The sequence below is a fragment of the Galeopterus variegatus genome, unplaced genomic scaffold, assembly GCF_000696425.1.
Source record: "Galeopterus variegatus unplaced genomic scaffold, G_variegatus-3.0.2 Scaffold5139, whole genome shotgun sequence".
In the NCBI taxonomy this organism is placed as follows: Eukaryota; Metazoa; Chordata; class Mammalia; order Dermoptera; family Cynocephalidae; genus Galeopterus; species Galeopterus variegatus.
The window spans coordinates 38747-58235 of record NW_007731250.1 but is presented as its reverse complement, the minus strand read 5'-3'; the positions used below and the strand labels follow the sequence as shown (position 1 = coordinate 58235).

At 46.2% G+C, this 19489-nt stretch overlaps 1 protein-coding gene and 1 long non-coding RNA gene across 3 annotated transcripts in view; one reads left to right on the top strand and one right to left on the bottom strand.

The window, feature by feature from the left end:
- The window catches only part of LOC103604427, a 636-nt gene extending 428 nt beyond the window's left edge, over window positions 1–208 (top strand). The window contains exon 2 of the long non-coding RNA XR_551711.1: window positions 47–208. This is a non-coding gene — a long non-coding RNA (uncharacterized LOC103604427). The remainder of the gene's footprint in view (window positions 1–46) is intronic.
- A 2680-nt stretch (window positions 209–2888) lies between these two features.
- The window catches only part of PABPC1L (poly(A) binding protein, cytoplasmic 1-like), a 24684-nt gene continuing 8083 nt past the window's right edge, over window positions 2889–19489 (bottom strand). Inside the window, exons 4-15 of one of the 2 annotated variants that reach the window (XM_008588980.1) lie at window positions 18332–18471; window positions 18080–18174; window positions 15327–15464; window positions 13576–13671; window positions 9442–9708; window positions 8502–8592; window positions 7769–7882; window positions 6355–6461; window positions 5402–5495; window positions 3972–4102; window positions 3424–3495; window positions 2889–3081 (exon numbers count right to left, since the gene is read on the bottom strand). In XM_008588980.1, the coding sequence (XP_008587202.1) occupies window positions 3460–3495; window positions 3972–4102; window positions 5402–5495; window positions 6355–6461; window positions 7769–7882; window positions 8502–8592; window positions 9442–9708; window positions 13576–13671; window positions 15327–15464; window positions 18080–18174; window positions 18332–18471 (1309 nt within the window). In that variant the 3' untranslated portion in view covers window positions 2889–3081; window positions 3424–3459. Of the gene's footprint in view, window positions 3082–3423; window positions 3496–3971; window positions 4103–5401; window positions 5496–6354; window positions 6462–7768; window positions 7883–8501; window positions 8593–9441; window positions 9709–13575; window positions 13672–15326; window positions 15465–18079; window positions 18175–18331; window positions 18472–19489 lie in introns of those variants that run through there. The other variant, XM_008588981.1, reaches the window with a different exon arrangement.

The window sequence follows — 19489 nt, the reverse complement described above, 5'->3', positions numbered from 1 at the left end:
CTTTTAAAAAAAAAAAAAAAAAAAAAAGAAAAGAGGCCTCCTTGAGGTCAGTGTCCTCTCTTTCTGGGGAGGGACTTGCTTTTTTGCTCCAATAGTGGCCTCCTCCAGGCTTCATAGTTCTTTGTAATATGTTGAAGTTAATTTAAACTGATTTTGTTGAACTGTGTATTTAAGCTATGGCATTAAAAAAGGCTTTCTTCTACATAAATATGTTGTACTTTCATTCATGCTTTTTCAGCTTTGCACCTGGAACTTTGTAGTAGTAAAAGCTACTGCTTATTGAGCATTCATCCATCCGTTGAACAAATTTGCTGAAATGTCTGCATGGGTCAGTCACCGAGTATAGGGCCAGGGAGACAACAGTGAATAGACATGGTCCCTGCTCTGAGGGCTGACAGTCCAGTGGGAAGGCAACAAGTTAATTGGGTAATCACACAAGAGTAAACTGTAGATGGCTTAAGCATTGTGAAGGTCCCTGCAGAAGTAAAGCTTGAATTGAGTTGTAAAGTGGGAGGTTAACTAGTGAAGAGGGGAGGGGAAAGCAGTGTGAAAGGACACACAGAACAGCATGTGTAAAGGCTGTGGATGGGGGACAATGTGAACAATACAGGGACCAAAGAGTGCCATTCAAGTTCACAAAACATGCTATGTGGTGAGACTGGGAGGGTGCTTTAGGATCTGACCAGAATGAAGAGCTGCCTTTCCTTCCTGGCCTGTGTCCTAGTTAAATTATTTTCAACTATTGAAGTAGAAGTTATGATTCCACAGAGCAAAGCAGGCAAAGGGTGTCATCATCCCTTTGCTCCCCATCACATACAGTCCTAAGCAACATTCAGCTGTTAAGCTCGCTGCTTCTGACCTCTCAAGGATGAGTCTTTTTGCTGTCTGTGTAATGACAGACCTCCAGGCTGAAGCAGATTTGAGTCAGACAAGGGCCATGAGCATGGCCATAGGACCGTTTCAAAGTGAAGAGCTGCACCCCTTTTACTACTTTCTTAAGCAGGCAGGACTCTGATGTGAGGCAGGCTCAGTGGTGACATGAATCACAACTGACTTACATAGTCTTCTCAAGCTCTAGAAGGCAAGTGTCTTGATTTGCTAATGAAAACATAGAAGGCAAGGCCAGCACAACTTGAAGAGGCTTTTTTTGGGCTCTAAAAGTTGCTGATAAACACAGAGAATAGTGAAAAGCTTACTCTTCTATATTACCCATCTTTGAAATGTATCACCCTTCTGTCATTTCCAGAGGCTTTGAGGATTAAGATTTCTGCTTCTCATAACTTAACATTTCTAGGAAAGGGACATGCAGCTATCAGTGCAATTGTCTTATTGGTCATGACTGAATTCCATCTCCCACTCCAAAAGAAAGTAAGTTCATTCCATGGGAATGACAGGGTTTCTGCAGATTCCTGTGTCGGGGCCAGATCACGCAGTGTCTCTTAGGCCATGTTAAGTTTTATCCTTGTTCCAATGATAATGGGAAGCTACTGAAAGATTTAGGCAAGGATGAAACATCAGGTTTGCATTTTGAAAAACGCCTCTCACTGCATGGTGGAGGACAGATTGGAGGAGGGCCAGAGTTGATGCAGTTAAATCAGTGAGAGGCTGTTGCAGGAGTCAAGCTGAGCTCAGACGAGGATGATGGTAGTGGTTTTAGAGAAGTAGAAAGATTTGAGAACAGGATGTAAAATTGATGGATTTCATATGGAAGATAAGGGGGAAGTGAAGTGCCAGTAGGGGAGGGGAAACCCTCAGATTTTGGCTTTTACAACAATCAGGGTGGGGCCATGTACTCAGGATACTGGAAGAGAGAACCAGAGAATAAGGGGTAGGAGGAATCCTAACATAAGCTCCATTTTAGACATGAATTTGGAGTGTTATTAACTCACAGTTGATGGCAAGGGGGCAGTTGAATGTGAGATGTGACCCAGGAGCTCCTAAGAAGGGACTGGACTGAAGAAAAAACTGGGAGTGACTCTAGACTAGGTGCAAATTGAAGACATGGTTGTAAGTTAGACAGCAGAAGAGGAAAAAGTGGGGTGAGAAAAGGAGAGGGGCCCTGGGATTGAGTCTGAAGAAATACCAGCAGTCAGCATTTGGGGAGAAGAGATGAATTTGCACAGGGAACAGACTGAAAGCAACCAGGGAAGTGGGTAGGGCTAGGTGATGATGGGATGGAGGTTTGAGGAGTGGAACAAGTTTGAAATAGCATTTTTGGAGAATAGGAAGAGTGAGGAGCCGAGAGAATGGCAGGGCAACCTTGAGGGCTCAGTCGAATTTGCTGCTGGTAAACTTGTAGCAGAACCCACCTGCTGGGTCGTGACTTCACTGTTGTTTAGCTGCTCGGATACAGAGTTGGAGTATACACCCCTAATGGGAGTCAAGTACTAACTGTCCCAAAGAACCATTTTAAGAGATTCCCCCATTCCCTACACAGGGGAAATCGTGACCTGGGAAGGTACCCTAAAGTATTTCTACAAGGATTCTTTAATTATTACAAAACCCCTCAGTCAGTCAGCCCAGAGCCTATAAGCAATTGCTTGCTTCTGGGGTGTTTGCCTGTCCTGCAGGGTGCTCAAGCCAGGGGTCCAGAAACACCGTGCATACATGTGGGCATCTGTAGCTTTAGTCCATTTTCTCAGTCCATTACATGATGATATCCATTTAATCTTCCATAGCACCACTGATGGGCCAGTCATTTCTTGTTTGGGGCTATTATAGTTAGTCCTGCTCAGTTCCTGCCGCTTGTCCTGTTCTAGTGTACACACCCTTTCTGTACTTCAGGGCTCATTTGGGTTTCCTTACAGCCAAAGCTCCAATCTGGTCAAGTCTACCCTTTGCTCTGCCCCGCCTCCCCCAGACATAAGGTGGCCTTCTGGGAGGCAAGACAGATTTTGCAGCACTTTTAATACACAAAGCAAAGGGTACTAGGCTGGCTGGATGACCAGTCTTCATTGTACATACAGAGCTCAAGTACAGATATAGACCAATCAGGAAATAAGTTACAATTCACAGGGCCTTAGAGCTGAGGAGCAGGAAATGCTGTTCTCTTGGCAGCCATGGGAGTGAGGATTCCATTTTCTGCAGGTGAAAGGGTAAAAATAAGTGTTTCCAAAGTATGGCAGACACCTGGTCTTCAACTAAGAAGATGGAGTAGCCCAGGCTACTGCCCAGGGAGGGCAGCTGGCAAGACAATACCTCCTTCACTCTGCCCTGTAATCACTCCCATCCACTGTAGTCACACTGTTCACCATCTCCTCTGACTCTCATAGCTTCCCCCAAACTCCTTCTTGGTGCTTCAGAGAAAGCCAGCATCACAGAGCAGTTTTCAGTGAGTTTGTAAAAGTCAGTCTCTGCCCAGTTCTTCCCAGTTTCTAGGCTCAGCTGCTTCTGTCAACATTCCTCCCACTCCCACGCACCCACCTGGTTTCAGTGCATGTATGCCTTTGGCTCCATGGCCTAGTGTGCCTGCAACACTGCCACCGCCTCTTCTATCTGTGGGGACACAAATGGAAAGGGCTTGGTATAGCTGTCCCTGCCAGGTCCCAGAGAGCCTTGACCTCCACCTGCCTCAGCATGCTAGATGCAGGGACTCTCCTCCCTCCGCATCATTTCTGCGGAACCCATATCCACTGCTGCAAGATCCCATGCCCCACTGTCACTGTTTTGAGACAGAGGTACATCGCTGGACAGCTGGAAAAACCTTAACCCTTATATTGACTCAGAACACAAAAGCTTATACCAAAAGCTTGCCTATGGAGCTACAAAGAATTAGTCTGTAGAGGGACTGAAATAGCAAACACTTTGTTAAGGCCCTCTCCCACTCCTAGATTCAGCAGACCTTCAGGTTTTAGCAAGAAGATAAGCTTCATCTGTCCAAGCAGCTGCCTCCTAGCTCATCTAGGAGAGCCCTTGTTCTTAGCTCTTTTCCTTTCCTCTCTGTCCTCCCTGCCACCAAGGCTCCAGCCTACCTTGGCATGAAGGGACTCTGGAGACTCCAGCATGAGCAACAGCTCTGAGTTGTCAATCTCCAGCAGCATGCCGGTGATCTTGCCTGCCAGCTGGGTGTGGACATCGTGGATAAGAGGGTAGAGACGCTCCCCTGTGTGGAACAACCTCTAATGGCTTATGCACATGCCTGGCTCAGACCCCATCACCCCAAGGGTGGTATCATGGAGTGGAGCAGTGAGGACATCTGGGTTCCTGTCCCAGAACTGCTCCTTCAAGGCTGTATCACTTAACCTTACTGGGAGCCTCTTTTCCCATCCATTAAGTGGGCATAGCAAACCCGTCATAAAGGACAGTTTGAAGAATCAAGTCTGATATTATATGTAAAGTAATCTGCAGCACAGGGTCTGACCTAAAGTTGGTTGCTGTTTAAAGACTACCCTTGTTCATTTTGCAAGAAATAGTTCAAAATGTACATGTCGAAATTCTAGACAGGATATGACAAATGCTGAACTTGAGACTTGCGGGGAAGGGAGGGTGGACAAATATATAGGATAAATTCACCTCCCACCACCAGGTATTTCTAGTGACAGGGCCTAATGCTGGTGGTCAGCTCATCTTGGCAAAGCACAGAGGGCCCAGCCAGGATGGGGTGCCTTAAGTGGGGGTTGCAGAGGCCTTCCCATGAGTAAAGTGGAGATGTTTACAAGGAACTGCTAACAAAGCTTTCTACTTTTATTAAGCCCATTTAAAATTTTTCTTGGGGAGGGGGATTAAGAGGCAAAACTCTATGTAAGCTGAGGAAACAATGGGGTGGTAGCAATGGGGGCCTTCGGTGAAAGGTCTAGAGATCTTGGTGGCCATGAAGTAAAGAACCTGCCAACCAGGAACAAGCTTGCTCAGTCATTCAGTAATCAGTGGCATCTGTAGCAGAGCCTGGCACAGACACTGGGGATGGAGGTGAACTGCAAAAGGAATCCAGAGTCTAGTGGGGAACAACATGTATTTTACCCAGTGCACATATATTTCCCACCTCCCTGTAACAGGCACTGGGAGACTAATGAAATCTGGCAACAGCTTCCTCCCATTCAGGGGAGGTGTGTGAGGAACTGTAACACCCACCTAGGGGCCATTTCCCAGCAGAAACCCAAGACCATACCCTCACTCCTCCTTCTGGCCTCTGATCTCCACACATCTGGGGTGTCTCCCAACCTAAGTCAAAGTCATAGAACAACAGAGTGGAAAAAACCTCAGGACCATCTGACCTGGCCAGCGTTTTAAGACAAAAAAGCAGGGGCCTAGAGAGTAGAAGGGTCTTGGGCAAGGTTACCCAGCAGGTTGGTCAGTGACAAAGCTGGACCTTGTCTGACCTCCACTCAGGATGTTTCCCAGAAGACTAGCCAGCTCTCAGCCCACCTCTTCCTGCTCCACAGTAGGAGGACCAGCCACTCACCAATCATCTGCTTTTGTTCATGCAGGGGCGCTGCAGCCAGCATGGATGCGGTCAGGGGCTCCTGTCCAGGGACATGCACAGCAGGCTCCTGCACCTACACATGGTGTCAGGAACACATCCCTTAACCACCATGGATGGGCAAGATCTCAAAGTACTTACCCTGTCAGCTGAACACAAGGCCTCCAGGAAGGCTCTGGAAGAGGGGAGCAGGGGGCAAATTCTGGACAATCAGGAGGGGCACAGTAGATTAGAAAGGGCACAGTAGATTAGAAAACAAAGTTATGCTCTAACTTAGACATTTTCTGTGATGCTAAGACCCTATAAAGGCCCCTGATGAATACTGCCAAATGACAGCCATGCATTACTAATCAGTTTGTGTCAAATAAAGCACTTTACCAAGTAGTTTTATGGACACATCCTCAGCACACTTCTGACCCTTTCACATCTTGGTAACTTTAAAAGCATTTTTGCTATTTAAAGACTACTCTTGTTCATTTTGCAATAGTTTAAACTAGGGACATTGAAATTCTAGACAAGATATCATAATGCTGAATTTGAGATCTTTTGGGGGGGGTAGGGAGATAAGTAACAGCTTTTCATTTAATTATAGTAGTCATTTTCAGTTCTGTTTTAAAGATTAATCACATCCTTTCAATACTCAGCATATTCTTAGAATACCTTTCTTTGCTGCTCAACACAAATACTAAGGAAATCCAAATTACTTTTGGTAATAACCTAGGCAAAGCAAATCGTAATTAGTAAACAAAATGCGACCCTGGCCCTCTATCCCCTTCTGTTAGGGTGATCTCTTATTGATTGCACACATTAATAAATGAAACTTTACAAGCCAAGAAAAGAAAGAAAACCAAGGCCCAGAGAGTCAACACCTTAACCAAGGTTCTGAGTCAGGCCTCCCAGAGCCACAGCTAAGCAGACAGCTGGGCCGGCCTTACCTGATGGGTATTGTGTATTGCTGAAGAACATTTGTATGGCAGGAGAGGCCGGCCTGATGTGAAGCATCCCGCCCCACTGGGTCCTGTAGTCTGGGTACCAATGTTGGCTGTGTAAAAAAAAAAAAACCACACACGCACAAAAAAACAGAGTTCAAATTAATATTTAAAAAAAACAAAACCACCCAAAACAGAAAATAACAAGTGTTAGCAAGGATGTAAAGAAACGGAAACCCTTGTACACTGCTGGTGAGAATGTAAAGTGATACAGCCTCTATGGAAAACCGTCTGGCAGTTCCTGAAAAATCAGAAATTGAATTACTATATCATCCAACAATTCCACTTCTGGGGGTATATACCCGAAAGAATTGAAAACAGAGTCTCAACAAGGTATTTGTACACCCACATTCACAGGAGCCAACAGGCGGAAGTAACCCAGGTGTCCATCGACAGACGAATGGATAAGCAAAATGAGGTCTATATATACAATGGAATGTTATTCGGTCTTAAAAAGGAAAGAGATTCTGACACATGCTACAACCATAGATGAATCTTGAGGACATTAGGCTGAGCGAAATAAGCCAGTCACAAAAGTACAACTACCGTATGATTCCACTTATACATGGTAACTAGAGTAGTCAAACTCACAGAAACAAAGTAGAATGCCGGTAGCCAGTGGCTGGGGGAAGGGGAGAACAGGGAATTATTGTTTAATGGGTACAGAGTTTCAGTTGCTGTGAGAGGAAGGGAGTTCTGGAGATAGATGGTGGTGATGGTCACGCAGCAACATGAATGTACTTAATGCCACTGAACTGCACACTTAAAAACAGTTAAGTGGTAAGTTTTATGTTATGTGTATTTATTTTACCACAGGAAAACAAAAAAACAGAAAAAAAGTAAGTGGGGGGTGTCAGGACCTGGCAGCAACCTCAGGCCACAGACTGAGTCTGGCTCATTCATGCAGGATCCCCCGGGCCAAGCATGGGGCCAGCACAGACTAGACGTGAGAATACATGCCAAATGAAGGAACAGATGAACTTGTCTTACAAAATCTATGCCCTCGTTCACAGTCATTGCAGTACTTACTAAGGAGGATGTCCAATGCCAAGCCCTTGCATGTGTGATCTTATGAACCTTCACAACAAAATGGGGGTACTATTTTTACCCCTATTTAAAAGTTAGGTAATCAGATACTGTCGTTAGCAAAGGCCACAGAGTGAGTCAGTCCCCAGCACTGGAGCCCAAGCTAACTACAGTGCTACATATAGTCTTCATAGTCAGCTTTGCCCACCAAGAGGGTGTATGGCAAGGACACCATGGAGGCTGGTCCTGTCTCCCCTCTAGTGCCAACCCCAACACCAAGCCCATGCCACACCCTCCCCACACCCTCATCCCTCCTGCTTATACCCACACTCACCCACTCTTTGGGTATGAGACACTGGGTGTGGCACCTGGCTGGAGGCCTGCCTGACACTGCTGACGTGGGCTGGGGGGCGCCGAGTTATGCCCGGTGGCCGGACCATTGAGGCACCTGGAGGGTGTGGCAGAGAGACCATGGAGAGAGAAAGGTTAGGTAGGTGAGGGATGGTGGAGATAATCCCAGTGGCACAATGTGCCCTGAAGCTTCTAGGGACAGCAAAAGAATGGAAAGGGGAACTAGAAAGTTCACAACAGAAAGATGAGTGAATTTGCTTAGACCCAAAACTCCAGAGAGGGGGATATAGAAATCTGTAGTGACAAAGCCAAATTGTGTCCACCCAGAACCCCAAGATGCATAAGTATCATGATCATACACCCTAGTCTCCCCAAACAGTTTAAAGTGTGTGTCAACTTCATTTCACTCTTACCAAGAAGGGCCATTTGTCAACAACACTGCCAGAGGCATTTCATTTTCTCAGCTTTGCAAGAACACTGAGTCACAGATCGGAAAAGTCTGGAGATAACTGATAACAGCTATACTGAATGTCTTTTATAGGTTAGACACTGTGCCTAGCCCTTTACACACATCTCATTCAGGCCCATGTCCAGAAGAGGAAAGTGAGGCTCAGAGAGGAAATCACCCACCCTGGGAAGTAGCAGAGGGAAGCATGACCCCTATGTCACTGGGCCCACACCCACAGGCTGAGGGTAGAAGGGGCTGGGTCACTCACATGAAGGTCTAGGTGGCTGGGCCGTCCACCTGGGGGCAGGCTGGATGGGTGTCACATGGCCAGAACCATAGTACGTGGCCTGGGCTCGAGGCTGCATGGGAGAAGAGGACCTGGAATGAGGGGCTTTGAAACAGGGTGGGCGAGAAACCATATCTCCCCAGGGACACCACTGGAGGAACTCCATTGTCCCTCCAGTGTGTTGGGTAGTAAAGACCCATAGAGCTGGGATGAAGGCTCCTTCCTCCCATCTCAGGATGTCCATTAGGCCTGAACCCTTCAGGGCAAGATCTCAGACTTCAGTCTTTCCTCCTTATCAGCACTAGCCCAATGACCTGGGTAGAAAAGGGGACATCTTACTCTAACTGGTATAAGCAATTGCTAAAAGCATAAGCAACTGCTGAAAGGAGAGGGAATGTTCCCATCCTGGTGGCCTTCACTGGCTCACATCTTTTTACTTCCTCTAAGTCCCATGAGGTCCTCTCCCAAACCATCCTTCTCGGAACATTAATACCCAGAGAAGATGTGAAAAAGGAATCCCACAAAAAAATAACCAACTCAGTCGGGGAAATGCTACATATCCTGCCTGTTTCAGACAGTCCTAATAGACACTGGCATATTAGGGTAGAATGATGTATACAGGAAAGAAATTTAGGCTTCTTTTGTTTAACACAGCACTTCTCAAACTTATTTGACCATTGAGAGCCTCTTTCAGCACAACATTCACGAAATCTCTCTGACTGGGAAACGCTGTTTGACAGCAGCACTCTAACCCCCTTTTACAGGTGGGGAAACTAAGACTCAAGAGGTTGAAATGGGCCACCTAGTGAATGAATGTTCAGAAGAAAGGTGGGAACCTCCATCTGCCTATGAAGCTCTGGTCTTCCTGCTCTACCTGGCTGTCAGGGAAAGGGTGTGGCTGGAAGTGTGGGCAGGCCGTCACCTGCGGCACGGCAGGCAGGAAGTAGCTGGTGGGCTGCTGGAAGGAGCCCAAGAGGGGGCCGCCCAGGGCCCGCACGGTGGAGAGGCGTTGCATGTACTGGTTGGTCAGGATGGCCTTCCGCTCCTCTTTGCGCTGGGCCAGTGCTACATACAGCGGTTTGGTGCCCACAATGCAACCATTCATCTCAGTCACAGCCTTTGTCGCCTCTTCTGGAGAGGAAAAACACACAAAGCCAAACCCCTTGCTGTGGCCACCCTCTGTCATCACCTAAAAGCAAGACAAGACAAGAGCTGCTGGGGGAGGGGAAGGCAGACTCCCAGGCAGCGCACCCCTCCTCCCTTGGGGCCAAGCAAAACCCCGGTGCTGAGCAGGCCCACAAGAAACTGGGGATCAAGGGACACACCGTTGAACCCGTGTTTGCTGAGGCCTACTGCATGCCAGACACTTTACATGCCTTCACACCTCACACGCACTACCTCCTGACAAGGGAGGTACCGCAGCCCCCACTTTACAGGTGAGGAAAGGGAGACTCGAGAGAGTGACTTGTCCAGCCAGTGGCTCAAACATCAGCCAGGACTCAACCCACCACACTGTGGCGGTAAGCCTATATCTACCACCTTGCAAGGCCCTGAGCCCAGTTCTTTAGGAATCTTGGGAAGAGGTTTTAGCCTTTTTATTAAAATAACCTTTTTATTTTGGAATAACTTGAGATTTATAGGAAAGTTACAAAAGCAATACAGAGATGGCTGAATATTTCTCACCCAGCTTCCCCTAATGTTAACATAGTACATTTTTCAACACTATAACATTAACACTGGTGCAGTACTATTAACTGTCATACCATTAGATCCTATTAAAATAATGCTATTGTGGCGCACTTGGTAGAGTGCAGTGCTGGGAATGCAGCAGCGCTCCCGCCGCGGGTTCGGATCCTATATAGGAATGACCAGTACACTCACAGCGCTCACGGGCTGAGCGCAGTGTGGCTGGTCTCAAAAAGGACAAAAAAAAAAAAAAAAGATATTTAAAAAAAAAAAGACAAAAGACAAAAAATAAAATAAAATAAAATAATGCTATTAACCGAATTCCAGACTTCTGTGGGATTTCACTTTTATTTTTTTACACTAATATTCTTTTCCTCTTCGAGGATCATATCCAGATTGCATTTAGTTTTTTGTTTTATTGCAACTGGCCAGTATGGGGATCTGAACATTTGACTGTGGTGTTCTAACACCTCGCTCTAACCAACTGAGCCCCCCACATTTCATTTAGGATTCTTAACCTATTTTAGGGTCAAGACACTGGCCTGGCTCACATAACTCAGTAAGGACTAAAACTATTTTTAAACTCTGTGCTATTACTCTGCTACGCGTTAATATGAGCGGCTTATCCTGAGAGTCCATGAAACCCCCTCAGGGAGATCATGGTTCAAATTCAGGGGGTCTGTGAGTGTGGATGGGGAAAAAGTGACATCTTTATTTTCACATTAGCATTTCCACCCATTACACATATGGGTTACAAACAATTAGCAGTATTAGCTGTGCCTGTGACTTTGTCATGAAGAAAAAGCAAATATTTTCATATCACATTAATTATTGCTGATCTCAAAATATCATTTATGCTAATTGCTACTTTGCTAGCTCTTATAGTTAAATGCATTAATAAAGAAGTACATACTGTTGGCACATTAGTATTTCGATAATTATATTTTAAAATAATTGGGCTTTTTGTAATTCTATTTATCTTATTTTATGCATTTAAAAATACTCCTAGAAGAGGTCCATAGACTTCACCAGAAAGCCAAAATGGTCTTGATAAAAACATTTTTAAGAACTTCTGTTAAGAACTGTTAGTAGGTAGTTAAAAAGTGATAAAATTAGTAAAGCTAACACTTATGTAGAGCTTACTATGAACTTGATAGTGGTATCAGTATTTATATACATTAATTCATTTAATTTTCATAATCACTATTTTATAGAAAATAAAAAATATATAAAATTGTATAAATATACATATAATCATATAAAATCCCCATTTTATAACCTGCTTGGCCAATTGTAAAGATGCCTCAACTCTAAGCAATCCAGATTTATACATTCCCTTTATCCAAGGAATCCTCAAGGTCAATAAATCTCCTGAAATTATATACAATGTATGTGGTGAATATTTATAGCAATCACTTTTTCGCTACTTATTGTATTCAGATGCTCTACATACAGACTCTTCAGTAGTTCTCAGGATACCTCTAGAGGCAGGTAATGTTGCTGTTTCACAGGTGGGTAAACAGGCTCCAAAAGGCAAAGTTACCTGTCTCAGCTTCTACAGCTAGGTAGAAGTAGGACTGGGATTTAGATCAAGGTCCGATTAACTTTGAAATCCCAGCTTTCAAGCACAGTACTTCATAAAGTATGTATGCATTTGCTAGGAACAAGGGCCCATAGTTTTGTTTTTTTTTTGTCTTTTTCCATGTCCGGCAACGGATCGCAACCCTCAGTGTCGCCCCCGTACCGGACCGGGACTGGCAACGGGATCACAACCCTCGGTGTTGCCCCCGTGCCTCGCTCAGCCAGTGAGCGGGAACTGGTCTGTATGTGGGATCCGAACCCTCGGCGGGAGCGCCTCCACACTTCCCAAGCGGCGCACTAGCACAGTGCGCCACCGGGCCGGCCCGGGCCCATAGTTTTTAATAAAGTTTAATCAAATTTATTGGTGCCGCGGGCCAGGCCGTGGCTCACTTGGGAGAGTGTGGTGCTGATAAAACCAAGGCCACGGATTCGGATCCCTATATAGGGATGGCCGGTTAGCTCACTTGGGAGAGCATGGTGCTGACAACACCAAGTCAAGGGTTGAGATCCCCTTACTGGTCATCTTTAAAAAAAAATTTACTGGTGCCTAATTTACATGTCCCACAGATTTGTCACATTTTTTCAAAAGGTTCTTAACCCAAAAAACTAGAACCTTAATACCACCCCCGCCTCCAAACACCAGGCTCCGTGAATGACATTTAAAATTGGGTTCAATAAGCAAGAGAACTTAGAGACCACTTCCTAAGAACCCAACCATCACATTATATGCATGGGTCCTCAGTCCCATCACCCATACTTATATCTTTGGAAAGTTCCTCATTCCTACCTGTAGCTCCCTACCTCCTCACAGCCAAGTCAAATGCAGCTGCTACTGCCACTTCTTCCAGGAAGCCCTCCTTCCTGTTCCACTGGGCTCCCACAGCTCTGTCTCCAATACTGCCCCTACCTGTCTTATATACATTTCAGTTAGTGATTTGTCTTACTTTCTCACTAGACTATAAGCTCAAAGGCAGACCACACCTGATTTGTTCCTGTATGCTTTCCACAGAGCCTGGTAAAACAGCAGGTGCTTAAGTATAGAAAGAATGAACATTGGGTCATCTTAAAATCACCTGGGGAGCTTTTAAAAATAAAATGCCCAGGCCCTACCCCCAGAGATCTAGATTCAATTGGTCTGACACAAGCATCTATATTTAAGAACTCTCCAGGAGATTCTAATGAGAAGCAAGGTTTGAGAACCACCCAGTGAGTGCAATGCCCTCTTATAGATGAGGCTCAGAAGTTAAGACACCTGATCGGGGTCACAGAGCTACTGAGTAGTATGGCCAGTTGTCACATCTCAGGTGCATAACAGGGTTGAGCACACAGTATGTGCTCAATAAATGGATAAGAATGAATGAAGGAACAATGAGGCAACCCAACCCTCTCATTTTCCAGATGGAAAAACTGAGGCCCAGAGGATTATGTCACTGGTGAAGACCGGACAACAAAAGTCAATGGAAATACTGAGACATGGATTTCTGGAAGCTGGCATACAGTAGGCACTCCGTAAATGCTTGCTGAATGAGTTAAGATTACAGTGAGCCCCAACCAGTCCAGCTGTGTGATTGGGACTATATTTCTACCCTCTTCCCCTCCAGTCCAGACAAGGTTACAGATTAACTAGAAGCTCCAATGGTGTCAACGCAGAGCCCCGAAAGGGGTAGCTCAGCACCAACCCCCAGAAGCTGCTAGGTAAGAAGCTGGAGTGGGGGAGGGGCGGAAGGGAGGATGGTGGTGAGAGGATGGAAGGGAAGGCTGGCATGCTGGAAGTGCCCCCAGTGCTCACCTTCGCACTGGTAATCACTCCATATGGGGAGAACTCTTTCCTCAGTTTCTCATCATTGATGGAGTCATCCAGGTTCTTCACATACAGGTTCACACCCTGGAATGAGGGAGCACTGCTAGACACACCCCTTCCCCTCCAAGCCCCAGAGTGCCTTGGGGACAGCAAGGGCACAAAGGGCACTAGGAGCCCTGCCAGCCTCCCTCATGCTCTCCATCTTGCACAGCACCCATTGTACCCCAATCTCTCAGCATGCCTGCCACCTGGAAGCTGCAGCCCCACACCCCTGAATCCCCCGGCTGCTCTCATACACCTTCACTGGTCCCAGTCTCACCAGAAGCCATTACCCATTTCATTGATGGGACCCTTAGAGGGAGGCCCAAATCCTGTAGCAGTCTGAGCACAGAGCTGAGCTGCAGCACAGCTTTACAGGCAGCCGATATGGAGCAGCAGGAGGCTAAGCTCCTCGCGGGTCGGCTCTGGACCAGACACGCACGAGAACGAGATAAGTTGCCACTCCACTGCCTGCCAGCTGAGGAGCCCAGACACTCATGCACGCTTGGTACCAGGCGCCACCCTAAGCCTTCTCACACACTTTAACTTTTAATCTTAACAACCCTGTGAGAAGGAAGTTTTTACTCCCATTTTACAGATGAAAAACTGAAGCACAAGCAAGTTAGGTAAATTGCCCCAGATCATCCAGCCCCTAAGTGGCAGAGACAGGACTAATGCAGGCCATCTCCAGTCTGTGCTCCTCACCACTGAATGACAGCTGCCTCCAGTACCTTGATTTTCACCTTCCAGATCTCCCAAGCACAAAAGTGTGGGACTGCACAACAGAACTGAGGCCACACGGTTGTGGTTTGATATCCTGCTCTCACAGATCACAGGAGTACTTTATTCTATAAGTTTATAAATCCCCGAAAATGATGTATGTGCACAATGAGGTGAGAAACCCACACACAAGGGTTTCTCAACCTCAGCACTAGTGACATTTTGTGCCAGATAGTTCTTTCTTGTGGGGGCTGACCCGTGCACTGTAGGATGTTTGCCAGCATCTCCACCTCTACCCCGCAGATGCCAGTAGCACCCTACCACCAAATGTGATAATTGAACATTCCAGACATTACCAAATGTCCCCTGGAGAAATAAAACTGCCCCATGTTGACAACCACTATGTATGTATATGTATGTATATATAAAACATACACACCCACACTCACACACATCCCTCTCCATGAAGGATCTAGAACTTTTATTAGAAATCTTAGAGGGATTCATTTCCCAAAGAAGGTTAAATTATACTAATCTGCAATATTAATTTTAATTAAGTATATTAACTTAATATAATTCTAATGGCTGCACAACAATCCAACTTTTGGATTTAACATATATGGCCTAATTACTCGACCAGGAGTAGGATTTCCTCTAGGGCATGTTGGTTGTCCATGACTGGAGAGTCAACTAGTACTGAGTGGGGAGGGGTTAGGAATGCTACCTGGTCCCACGCAAAGGATTATTCCAACCTAAATGTCAACAGCACCCCAACTAAGCCCCTATGGTTGGCCAGTTGGGTTGTGTCCAGTTTCTCCACTGTTACAACCAGACAGCGGAGACCATCCCATGCTCATCTGATTCCTGCTCTGAGCCCAGTTCCCAGAAGTGGGATCGCCAGAGAAGGGAGTCCCACTCGGGGACCTCATTCACAGCCACATTTAAACAGAAGCAGCTGCCCCTGGGAGGCCTCACCTCACCTGGTAACGGTTCAGCCGGTCCTGCTTCATCTGCTCGAACCTGCGCCTCAGTTCATTCTGCCGTTCCACCCGTTTCTGGGCCCGGCCCACGTAGAGCAGCCGCCCACTCAACTCCTTCCCGTTCATGTGGACCACAGCCTGGGGAGAGGAATGGGGTCAGACCTCTTCGAAACCAGCTGGATGCCACCCTGGTCCTGGCCTCCAGGCCCCATCTTCTGGGCCTAGAGGAGATGCCTACAAACCAGGCCAGCCTTGAGAATAACTGAGAATAACTAGTAGCTGAAGGCCATCTAAAGTGCATTTACTTTTTAAAAACATGGAACAAAATTTCAGAGTAAACTGTAGATTTAAAAAAATTTGATTAAGGCACTACCTTAAAAAGCAAAATTGAAATCTGCAATTTCCCATATTTAGAATTTAAATATTTTCGGGCCGGCCCGGTGGCGCACTGCTGCAGTGCGCCGCTTGGGAGCACGGTGGTGCTCCTGCCGAGGGTTCGGATCCCACATACAGACCGGTTCCCGCTCACTGGCTGAGCGAGGTGTGGGAGCAACACCGAGGGTTGCGATCCCGTTGCCGGTCCCGGTCTGGTACGGGCGCGACACTGAGGGTTGCGATCTGTTGCTGGGCACGAAAAAAGACAAAAAGAAAAAAAAAAAAAAAAGAATTTAAATATTTTCAATATATTTAAATAGTTTCATATTTTAAGTGCATATTACTAAACGAAAAGAAGCCAGTCTGAAAAGGCTATCTACTGTATGATTCCAGCTATATGACATTCTGGAAAAGGTAAAGCTATGGAGCCAGTAAAAAAAAAAAACAGTGGTTGCCAGGGGTGAAGGTGGAGGGAGGGCTAAATAGGCAGGGCACCCAGGATTTTTAAGACAGTGAAAATACACTGTATGATATTAAAATAGTGGATACAAGTCATTACACATTTGTCCAAAGACACTGAATGCACAACACTAAGAGTGAATCTTCATGTGAACTATGTACTTTGGGTGATAATGTGTCAATGCAGGTTCATCAACCATACCAATGTACCACCTTGGGGCAGGATGTTGATAGGGGAGGAGGCTGTGCATGTGTCAGGGCAGGGAATATATGCAAAATGTGCCTTCCACTCAGTTTTGCTGTGAACCAAAAACTGCTCCAAAAAGTAAAGTCTATTTAAAAAATAACAAATTTTAGGATCTAACTGCAACTATACACAGATAATTTGAATAAAGCAGCAAGCATTATTCTTTCAAAATGGCATGCCAGCATAATCAACATGCTTCATATTGGATTTTGCAACACAATAGAATCCTGTGGAATATACTATAAAACATTCCAAACTGAGATGTCTTTTAATGTGGAGCATGCATAAAACAAATGTACTTCACAGGGCCTGGCTTTCCAAAGCCTTGCAGTTTCAAATATTGACCTTGCAGAGGACTGGAAATTTTCCTCAGGCTATAAAGTCTCTGGTGTAAGATAAAGATTTGTGGCACAGCAAGGTTGCTGGCTCAAGGACAGACTAGTTACTGATTGTTATGTAAAGATACTGAGAAATTGCTGTAAGATCACTTAATGGTCTACTGGAATGTCATCTAGCTTGTTTCACTGAAAGTTACCAGCCTATATTGTTAAACTATAATCCCACCTATATTCTCTTCCTGTAACTTCCTGGTCTGGAAAATAAACGCAGGAAGAGAACCCCAATTCGGGGTTAATTTCCTAAGGAAGCAATGCCTCTCGCTTGAGGGTTCCAGTGGGAAATTAACCACTTTGGGGTCTCTCACTGCTCGGAAGAGATGGGCTTTGAGTAATCCTTTGCATCTCCATCACCCAGGGGAAGTGGGGTGACAAATCCATAGGGGGAGAAGCAACACAAAGCAACAGAATCCTTTTTGCTAACTGTGAGGGCTTTAATTCATTTTAGAAACATTTGTGTCTTAACCTTTGTTCATTTTTTTCAGTTAACTTCTTAACCTTTGTTCATTTTTTTCAGTTAACTCGCCTAAGCCTGCTAAGTTTGACTGCATAAAACACTGCATCTCCTGCAAGATGTGCAACCTAATTCATTTACAAAGTAATTTTCATTAACTCACCCGCAAAAATCAGTACCAGTCAGACTCAAGTGTATAGTGACTGAACAGTTAGGATTAGACACTGCAGTTAGTGAGGAGAAACATTTGAAGTAGAACTGAATTTTTTTTTTTTTTTTGAACAATGACCAGTAAGGGGATCTTAACCCCTGACTTGGTGTTGTCAGCACCACACTCTCCCCAGTGAGCTAATAACCGGCCATCCCTATATAGGGATCTGAACCTGTGGCCTTGGTGTTATCAGCACCACACTCTCCCCAGTGAGCTAATAACCGGCCATCCCTATATAGGGATCTGAACCTGTGGCCTTGGTGTTATCAGCACCACACTCTGCCAGGTGAACCACGGGCCAGCCCTGAAGCAGAACTGATTTTAAGTGGTCAGTTCATTAGTAAATATTTTCACATAAGGATGACTTTTGCTTCTCTACCGAGATTTTTAAATCTCTGGACCTCAGGACTTAGAAGCAACTTAGGAAGGATGAAGCCTTTGGCCTTTGCACACAGGCACTGTGTGGGGGACTTTCCCACCCTGCTCAGTTCAGGCTGAGGAGGGACCTTCTTCCCCTCCATGGTCAGCTGGAGCCTCCTGCTCCTGATCTCCCTTCTTCCCAGCCCTGGCTCAGTGCCTCCTCCCTGGGACACAGCCATGGGAGGCTCCTACCTTCTGAGCTTCCTCATGCTTCTCAAAGTTGACAAAGCCGAAGCCCCGGGATTGGCCACTGCTGTCCCTCATCACCTTCACACTCAGCATCTTTCCTAGGAAAGACCAACCTGGCTCAAAAGGGAGTTTAGGAAGCCCCCGCATGTTCCCTCCCTTATCACCAGTCTTCAGGAAGCCCCCTCTCTCCCTGCCAGACCTGGGAGTAGAAGAGCAGAAACAGTGATCCCCTGCTCCCTTGGGGAACACACCCACCAAACTGGGAGAAGAGGTCCTGCAGGCCTTGCTCATCCATGTCCACTTGGAGGTTCTTCACATAGATGTTGGTGAACTCCATAGCCTGAGCCCCCAGCTCCACCTCCCGCTCCCGTCGAGACTTGAAGTGGCCAACAAAACTGTGAACACACCAACAGGGTAGGCAGGCGCCAGCCATCAGCCACCCCCATCCCAGCCCCAGCCCACCCACCACCCCAGCACAGCTGGGCCAACTGCTGCCCTTCTCCTGGCCTCCATACCCCTCACGAGGAGAGAAGGCAGAGCAATACTCCTAGACAGACTGTATCTGAGGCCCAGCTGCCTCCAACAGCCAAGATGCTATGTTCCAGAGCTTTTCCCCAGGATAAGGTTAAGAAGACTTCACTCCTGTGACAAATGCACACAGAACTACTACTATACACCAGGCAACCAAGAGCACGGGAGATAACAGCATCTACTTGGGAGTCAGACAGACACAGGCTTGAATCTTCACTCTGCAGTTGCCTAGCTGTGTGACCTCAGGCAAGTTACTTAACCTCTCTGAGCCTCCATCTTCATTCCTATAAAACCGGGGTCAAACTCATATCACAGGGCTTCACTTATTCATTAAATGTATACTGGGTGCACTGAAGAAGCAGGGGTGAGCGAATCTGACATGGTCAATGCCAGTGTTGCTGTGGTAGATTGGCTGAAATCACTTAAATACATTAATTTTAAAAGCTAATTTTCTTTTTTTTCCTTATTTTGTCTTTTTTCGTGACCGGCAACGGGATCGCAACCCTCGGTGTTGCTCCCGCACCTCGCTCAGCCAGTGAGCAGCCAGTCTGTATGTGGGATCCGAACCCTCGGCGGGAGCGCTGCCGTGCTCCCAAGCGGCACACTGTAGCAGTGCGCCACCGGGCCGGCCCTAAAAGCTAATTTTCAAGTTCATGTAAACACATCTAGGAAAGTATTCTTGATTAAGAAAAAAAAAACACATGGGGCCGGCCCGGTGGCACACTGCTACAGTGCGCCGGCGCTCCCACCGAGGGTTCGGATCCCACATACAGACCGGTTCATGAATGAAAGCTGTTTGTTAAAACACTAAACAAATAATACAAATAGGCTACAAGAAAGTAAACACACAGATTAAGAACACAGTCACCTCAAGTTACCATA